The sequence below is a fragment of the Anopheles marshallii genome, chromosome 3 (genome assembly GCF_943734725.1).
Source record: "Anopheles marshallii chromosome 3, idAnoMarsDA_429_01, whole genome shotgun sequence".
NCBI classification, from domain to species: Eukaryota; Metazoa; Arthropoda; class Insecta; order Diptera; family Culicidae; genus Anopheles; species Anopheles marshallii.
In genome coordinates this window covers 6,758,122-6,767,428 of record NC_071327.1, presented here as the reverse complement: position 1 = coordinate 6,767,428, position 9,307 = coordinate 6,758,122, and the positions used below count along the sequence as shown (strand labels likewise).

The 9,307-nt window shown below is 43.4% G+C and overlaps 1 protein-coding gene across 1 annotated transcript; it reads right to left on the bottom strand.

The window, feature by feature from the left end:
- Nucleotides 1-489: 489 nt before the first annotated feature.
- Nucleotides 490-7,151, bottom strand: LOC128715137 (phospholipase A1 member A-like). Its single transcript, XM_053810018.1, has 8 exons — nt 7,106-7,151; nt 6,674-6,788; nt 1,636-1,781; nt 1,358-1,473; nt 1,156-1,282; nt 891-1,082; nt 632-812; nt 490-547 (listed from the first exon to the last, which is right to left on the bottom strand). The coding sequence occupies exons 1-8, from the start codon at nt 7,149-7,151 to the stop codon at nt 490-492; spliced, it is 981 nt and encodes a 326-aa protein (XP_053665993.1).
- Nucleotides 7,152-9,307: the final 2,156 nt, after the last annotated feature.

Below are 9,307 nucleotides of genomic sequence, written 5' to 3'. Positions count from 1 at the left end.
GTAAGCGGAAACTTGCAGACTAACACACACACAAACACATAAAAAAGCTCAAATTCAATTGCATCGAAAGTAATGCATGCATGACCCAGAATTTGAATACCAAAGTTGTAGAACACAACAATGAAGGGGGTTTGAAATTGATACAGTTCCGCCTTCTTCCGGATAAAACGAATTATGATTACATGCGAGTGAAATCTTGTGCTTCACGCATGTGCTCTTGGGCTCGAAAAAAGCACAACTTGTCCTTAATTTCGGTCGACTCAAACACGAAGCGTTTCGTTACGATTAATTGGTGTGTATTTACAGCGATAAAGCAAGCTTACGGTCTAATCGAGCTATGTTTGTTGTTAGTTGTTTTGTTGAATCCTAGGCTGTTCCTTGTTTAATACTGGTATTTGTAAAACCAAATGCTTCTCTTCTCAAGAATTGCACTGCACCTCGCATTCACTGTACAGGTCGTCGCGTTTGCTTCAATTCCACCCAAATCGATTAGTTAAACGGACAGTTCATGGTTTGCTCCATATGCACACAGTATCCTCCAGTGACGCTGAAATAAAAGTAGCAATTTTTTTATAATTTTGGTAAATATTTTAGTAAATAAATGTTTAATTAATCCAGTGAATGATCATACTTTCCCGGTGTGTCCTGCCCGACGGTAAGCCATTTCATGCGCACTCGGTTCGACTTCACGAAGGGTATCCGATTGTCGGGCACGCATCCGGACGGACAACGGAACGCTCGCATCGGTCTGGCCGCTAGAATCGCGTTGGCAAGATAGCACACGCTCAAAAAGTGACTACATCGAGCTTGTTCTGAGAGACGAGAAAACAGATTGTTGTTGTTATTCAATGGCATTTTCCCTCTCGAGAAAGTATAATAAAGCTTCCTACTTATTCGGTCACCCTCACAGTACGGCTGCACCTGTCCACCGTTGATGCAAAAGTCCACCCGTCCGGTAAACGAGCTTTGCCCAAGCAGGCCGGCGTTCGTGTGTATTATCTGTACCGAGCGTGCATCTTCTCGCGTTAGGCGAAACTTTTTCGACGCGTGCTTCTCAATCAATGGCCGTGCGGGATCGAGACCTGGAAAAAGGACACCACAAAAAAATGTATATTAAATTCCTCTCCTTCAATAGCAGTGAGCTTGTAAAGGTACCTATAATTTTGTATTGCTTCTTCGTCAGATGGTTACTCATCATCCCACAAATGTGGGCACCGAGCGAATGGCCCACGCATGTGATCTGCTTGCTGGTACAGCCGGCGAACGTAAGAAAGGAATAAAGCTGCAAAACAGCAAAGCATTTTCGCATGAAATCAGTGACGCGAAGGATTGATGAGGCGCTGTTCACGCGTTATACCTGTGCGGTACACTGGGCCACCAGCTTTGTGTTCGATAGCGAAGAAAAATAGCACGGATACTGTGACAACACCTCCCAATCGACTGCGAAAACGTTGAACTTACGCGAAAGGTAGGCTGTGGAAGGAAAAAATAAACCAACTTTGTAAAAGCTCGCGAAAGCTTCCACCGAAACGCTTCACATGGCGCGTGAAGCTTTTCACTGTGGATTGAAGCGTTTCTTTATGTGTAAGGTAACGACAGGGATTTTTTTAAATAAATAATTTAATAAATAAATACCATCTTTTAGGAACATGATATGCCGGCTCGTCTGTGTTCCATTGAACCCGTGGATGATTATCGCCGTCTGTTGGTTCGTTTTGAAGCCGACCTTGAAGATGGACTTTGGTTCGTTCATATCGATGATCCGGCCCTTCCGAAAGGTGCTGTAGGGTATCGAATTAGTCAAAAAAGAAGCAATGCAAATGAGGCAAAATTTAGTAAAGTAGTCGATTAACATGTGTTTGGGCGATTTATCGACACGAGCAGGAAGTGTAACGAAGTGAAGAAAATTGTACCGCACAAGATGGAATCGGTGCGAGAGGGGTTTTCGGTTGGAACGTTTATGGCATTATCATTACCCACCGCAATGGAGCAGAAACGTCACCAAACCTTCTCCCCGGCTGTATGTAAATGAGAACGAACAGAAGCGCAAAAAAACAGGCGGGCAACGTGTGCAGACACGCGATCGAAAAACATCTTCCCGCCGGAAGTGACAGGGTGCAGGCGGTACCACCGGAAGTGGGCGTGGAAAACAAAAGCTTTGTACCCGTTTTTTTTCACGCATAGCGAGTCAGGGGGGAAAAAAGATTGCAGACAATCAGCGCGACGAACGACGCTTGTAATTGTTATTAGAGGATTATCGTGTGCTTTCGCCTACCGGTGGTGCCACCAAGCGTTTAGTTGCGTTATTATTAAAGATCTGCCATCGGGTGTGTGATGGTGTGTGCAAATAAATATTAATATCCAACACAAAGAAACCCGTCCCTGTTAACGACGGCCACAGCACGAGTCCAATTTTCGCGTCTGGCCCGCACACAAAAGGAAGGAAGTTGATCGGTCTGGCTGGCATCGTTTGTATTGTGCAATTGTCTCCGGGAAAGATAGGAAGAATTAATTAATTACACATTACCGGCGAAAGCTAGTACCTGAATACGCTGACTTCCTCACCGTTGCAATCGGTCGAGAGGCGTGAAGGTAACCACAATAAAACAAAACCACACTCATGTGCTATGATCGCAAAACATTTTCTCACAGCTGATTCCGCGCATGTACCCACAGTGGGGAGGGATAATTTACCAACTCCGTATCTGGATCGATAGATTGAACGCGTTGCAGATCAGGTGATGAAGTGTGCTCCCAGACCGATGGTTATGACTCAATTTAAAACGTATCAGTTCAGGGGTGTTCCAGTGTTGGCAACAACAGCAAGGTGTCACCAATTTCCTGCTACCGACCGATCGACGCTCGGTTCGTTCCTTCTGACTTTCACTTTTCCACAGGTCGCACAGATCTGTTGCCCCCGGATAAGCTCCCGGTTAATTATGATGATGTAAGCCACATTTGCTAGATGGATGGTGTTGATGGATAGGAATTTCATACAGAATGCAGTCGGTAGCGGTTGTAAACGCTTTTGCTTTCATCTAACTGGGGGATAAAACGTAAGCGATTTAAACTGCACGAAACAGCGACAATACGGAAAAAAAACCTTGGGAAGATATTCCACGTGGAAGAGACAAGCACACAAACATAGAAATGTCATCGTTAGCGAAGCCTAAATGCAGTCCCTAACGGGTGCATCTCGTGCGGAGAGAAAGAATGGAGCTAGGGAGGAGAAAAAAAAACACAAGCCAAAGGGACCCCATTTGGTGACTTCAATGCACCGGTAAGCAACGAACCCAAGCGAAGCAAAACGTACCGTTTTGTCGCAACTCAGCATGGGCTTCGCGTCAAACCATCCTACGGTGACTTTCTTCCCGCGCAGACTTTCTGTTCCGCCTGATCGCTCGATGTTTGATCGGCGCGATCGTGCTAACCTTGCCGGTAGGCATATGCAACCGAATGCATGACATGTCGCAGGGAAGGATCACGATTCGCGTGCTCATGCTGCACACAACCATAAATGGTGTCCCGATGTGTTTTTTTTTTTTATGAAGCTTCTGTGACACGATCGGGTGGAAAATGTGTAAACAAAACTTATCTCCTCCTGGGAAAAAAGAAATTGTTGAAGAAAAGATTGTCTCGTTAACGGTTTCTGCAGGAAAATTTCAATCTCCCACACTAATGTCACCAGGTGAAAGAGGTGATATAGGTTGTGTTTTATTTATTTTTGTGGTATTTGCAGGCTTCATTCCTCGCAAGAAATTGAAAGCTGAAAATGTCACGTGCTGATTCCTTTTTTCATACCAGATAGTTTAGTTCCGGTAGACCAAGACTTCTGTGTCATAATGCAGACGATGAAAAGGTATTTGGAAATAAAAGGAAAGAACAGCTGGTAAGAGTGGTCCATGATTAACAGACAGCCCTGCTGTGGAATATAGAATTGATCCATTAACTGGTCGGTACAGTTACCTCTCCAGAGGCTAGAATCAAGCAGCTGGAGAAGAAGACCGAACAGTGCCATAAAAGGGAAGAGGAAAATTAAAGAAGCCCTACACTGTGCTCCACCATATGATTATGAGGATTATTAAAACGGTCCACTTGAGAGATGATAAACGGTTCGCTGCGGAAAGATGGAAGTATCAGGCTGGTGAATTATGCTGCAAAGATGCTTTCCAAGACAAACAATATGCCCTTGATGTGCCACATTTGGTGGTAGGTGGACGGTGGAGTCAAGCAGATATAGAAGTGAATATATTTACACATAATTTCGCACCACTAAAGATCGTAAAATCTGTTCAACCTTCGTTAGGAAACTTTGCCGAACAGGAATGTTTGCTGTTGTTTGAGCTGTTTCGCAAACGAGTACAAGTTGTGCTCGATTAATTGTTTTATGATTACACATGTTTGCAGACGATCCCCGTGCATGATCGGGGACGTCGGTCAATCTTTACCGTGATGTGTTACTTTTCGAATGGGCGAAACACTCATTGTACTTAAGGGTTTGCATTTAAGCAATGTTTGAATATTGTTCTTTGGACAACATTTCCTTCGTTGAAAGCAAAAACAAATCAAGGAGGGTTTTGTTGGAGACGTAATATAATAATTTAAATTTATTAAACAGAAATCACAACAGGACTGTGCTTGAAATAAAGATAAAGGATGCACAAGAATTGAGGCAACTTATTCGAATTTCAACTAATAATTTTCGGCTTGTTCTTTCGCTTAGAAATACAAGAACAAGCGGAAGTAAAGCTAATAAAGGTCAATAATCTTTAACATATCTGGATGGAGTTTGTTGGTAACTGAGGCAAAGGAATGGTTGAAGAAGATAATATTTTATGTATCTTTCATGATATCATTGTCACAATTATCCGACTAATTGAATAAACACTCTCAAAGAATAACAATATCATAAACCTCCGTGCAACTAATTCTTGTTCCATATCCATGATTTACTGTCAACTTTTACCATCATCAGTCGGCTGCATACTGTCAGCATCACGTGAATGGTCATGTTTAACGACCACCGGGGGGATGTTGATTACCGTACGCCATTATCTTAATCGATCTACAACGATCAAGTGTGGCGCACTTGACCGAGCCGATGCTAATCTAACGTGTAACCAGCCAGCCGCTCGGCCCTCTCTCTCACAGGGAAGAAGGTCTCATTTCCCTTTGGCAAATGATAATGAAATTTCACTCTCACTCGATCGTGCGTGATCGCGCGGGGTAAAGAGTTCACGCAAGGAATCGTTGCCCGCGTCCTTCGGTACGGTAGGACGGCAGGAAGTAGAAAGTGAAAACGGAACCAGTTTTGAAGGGCACTCGCATGTAGGGGAACCACTCATTAAAGGGATGGCAATAAAATTCTTTCCTCCGCGCCATCAAAGCTACTGCCTGGGGGAGGTGCGTTTTCTACGTGCGTCCCGGCGTAGTGGTTTAGTAGCACAGTGACCCATAAATGAGCAACTCTGGGGGGGGTGTTGGGTTCCCGCTTATCCTTTGCTGGTGTGCAGGTCCGCTCGGGAGTGGGTGGGTTGCATTGGTGCACCGAGTGACCAAGTGCAACCAGTTGTGCAATTCTATCTGGTTAGCGGGAACTACCCCGTTTTTGGTGTTCCGGTTAGCAAATATGTCAAATATCACGATACGCAATGAAGGTTTGCTTGGAACAAAGTGGGGAATGCAAGCTTCCCGACCTCTCTTAACTACTCGCGTCTACAATCCGGTTTTCCCGATGGAATCTAAGAAGAATCATAAATAGCTACTTCCACTTGTAAAACTGCTTGGTATGCACCGCTCACCCTGCTAAAGTATATGAAGGAAATGTGGTCAACATTAGGGAATTTCAATGAGGGAAGTTGCTAAAACTATTGATTTAAACAACAACACAGTGAAAAGACATCTTGACACCACTGCAAGATGAAATTAGTCTAACAAACGCTTAACTTTCTGATGGAGTTTAGCGTTAATGATAATGGATGGTTAACGAGTGGGAAGAAGTACGTTCAGATATTCATATTAATAACTTGCACTTGCAGTTTCATCATTAGCTGTGTGTTGGTTTAAGTCACTTTGTTTGTGTTGCTTTCCTTTGCAGTTAGCAAAAAGGGCGTTGCTCTGTTTATGACTATTGTTTATTGTGCCCTGGTCTTTCTAGCTCTGATCGTCTTTAGCTTCTTTCGCTAAATTTCTTTATATTTAATGTGGTAAACATGCTAGCGAGGGCTTTTCATGGTGGCTAGTGAACTGGGACGGGTTTTATTGTCCTTCCGCTAATGCCCGCTGAACAGTGGTAGCGTGTTTCCCCCGATTTGTTAGCAGATAAATCAACACTTATTGTACGTTACATGTGTTTCCACTGTTTGTTTTCCTATTCTTAAGGGTGAAACTTACGGAGGGAACCGCACGAGAAAAACAATAAATAAATAGGTTTGATAGTAGTGAGAAGATCGTTGGTAGGCTATAAACAATTAGCGGACTTGATGTGCTCCAAAAATCCCGAGGAAAAACCAGTTCTTATTATTTTTATGACCGATTCCGAACACATTCTCTTTAGATTGGTTTTTCCAGGGAGAGAGTAATAATAGATAGTTGGCTCATGTTGTTATGACGTGCATTACTAAATCAACCCACTAAATCATCCCACTCGACCATCTCCAACCATAATACTTACGGTGTGTAGAGGAAAAACTTTATGTCCTCGTGCGGGCACTCGTAGTTCTTCGTCCACATGCAGCGAAAGAAGTTCAGATCCAGTACGCCACCCTGAAAAATGGCGCCGCCCATCCCTGCCAAGCATCGGCAAGTGTGCGCACGCAGACAGAAGAACAGTGTGTCAAACGAAGGACAAACGATGACGGAAGGTGTTTAAGCTATATTTTTTTACTCCAAGCAATTAGCACACAAGCACACGAATGGTGACGAAAAATGAGCACTGATCGTTTGCTCATTAAAACCCCAGCGCGCGCGTGGGACGAATCATTACGCTAGGGGCAAGTGTGAATGATTTGTGAGAAACACCACCCAAATAGCACACTTTTTACTTGCAAATCCTCCGACACGACGGTGCACTAAGAACGGAGCGCTTAAAAAGGCCACAAATTACCTGCCAGCGCCGATAGAACGGTAAGCACACCGAATAATAATCTCATGATGGGTGTTCGCGTTCGTTTCGGATGTGGTGAGGGGGGGTGGGTTTTACGTTAGCCCACAACAGTGGCCGTTTGAATGCGTTTTCCCGGCACTCCACCAATAACAGCACCAAAAACAACCGAAACAGAAAACTGCCGTTGAACAATTACATCTGAATTCTGAATTCTGAACGACGGCACAGTGCGTGGATTGGGTCAGAGCTGGGCCAAAATTCACAATCACTTCTATGCAAATGGGTATTGGCCACTGTTTTCACCAAACGGAAATATTCAACACTGACGTAGAACACCGGGATAGCACCGGTTTGAATCCAGCTATGATTATCCGAGTGTGGATGATTAGCAAATCAATTCCACTAAGTGCTGGGTGTTTCGATATTTTTAACTTCTACACTTTGTGGTGGTTTTTATTACGCTCGCTGTTGTTTGCTTATTCTTTCACTTTACACACTCATATTAAGCACACTTTTGTTGGTTTTAAATATTAATTCTATATTCTTCGTTTAGCAACCATTTCCGGTACACTTTGGGTTCACCTTTCAGCACACACGCGCATTCACGTAATTGAAGAAAAACGAATGCACACACCACACCGCGCACCACAGCGAGAAAACCGTTCCGCACTGGTCGAGAGCATGGGCTGGAATGAGTTTCCACGTTTTCTTCTGATGCGTTGCATGCTCACCGATGCTCAACCAAAGCCACGCTTCCACACTCAAGCCAAGCACCCGAGCGCTTGGTGTGAGCTTTTACTCCGATCACGGGAGTAGGCTTCACGAAACATCCTTACCGCACCTTTCTCGTACGAAAGGCGCAAGCAGCAAAAGAAAAGTCTGTGTTTGGAAGGGGTTTGGGGGATGCATTTCTTCCCAGCGCTGAGGGTTTTGTTTCACTTTGTTTACAATCGCGACTGCTGATCACTTCCTGATTCAATTAAAAGCTGCTTATGACGCGCTGGGAAGTGTTTACACTTCTCATTTCTTCTCTGTGTAATTGAATCAAGCGTTGAATTATGGAGCTTTTACTCTACCGTTGCGTAGCAACGCTCCTATGATCGGAAGAGAATCTTCCAGGAGGGAATTTGGAATGACTCCGAACGGAACATTGCACTGACTGACTGTAGCTCGATTAATAAAAAAGCATGCAATCTTGCCCCGCCGAGATCAACGAATAGAAACCGGTCAGAATGGAACCCGTACCCGCGCCGTTTGTTATTGTACTTGTTGCAGTGTTGGCCCAGTGTTGGTTAGGGGCGTACTAAAACGGGATAGCCAGGAAAACCGGATCGCTTACAGCGGCATCCTCCCTTCGGACCGGGAAATGGAAGTGAATGTTACCCCCGAATGTGTCCACCACCGTTGGTTTTCTTTCTGGAGCAAAGGAAAAAGCGAAAAGCTGGTCGTCTGGACCAACCGATCACGATAAGGTGTTATAAGGCGTTTGGATTGATGTAACGCATTTGAAAATGGCCGGGCAGTTTAGTAGGACAGTAGAGCAAGGTGAAAAACGAACGTTACAGAATGTGTTTGTGGAGCGGTATTTGTGTCAACAGTGACGCAATGGGAAAAGGAAGCGTTTGTGGCACTGAGTGTCAGTGGTGTAGATTGTGTCATGGAAAATGTAATGAAGAATGCATTCCCGAGGTGAAGTGTGGATGAATTTGTAGCAAAATATGAAACAGTCACAGCCAATAGTGTTATCCTTGATTTAGATGTGAAATTGTAGCTAGCAATTAATTAAATGTATTGTATTATAAATTAAATTAAATATGAATTTAAACTCATGGAAAATCATGAAAATGGGCGTTTAAAATACAAAAGTTTAAAATTGGACTAATCGAAAAATAACTTTAACTCAAACAAAACTGTTTTTCAAAAACGATCGGCAAATAATATTATTCAACTAAAGAAAATATGCAGAAACTAATATGCATAAATTAATCTATTGTAAACATGTTAACAAAACAATTTTTTTCTTTCCTTTACAAAACAAAAAACTAGCAAATGGTATCTCATTTTCACCCATAGTGAGAATTCAATTCGCGTGCTATAAAAATTGCATAACTTAAGCGCCTGAAGGTATGCAATCTCGTGTATGAAAATAAGCACGTGGTTCTTGATGGTCTTTTTTCCTATGTTTTCCTTTGGAATTTTTAT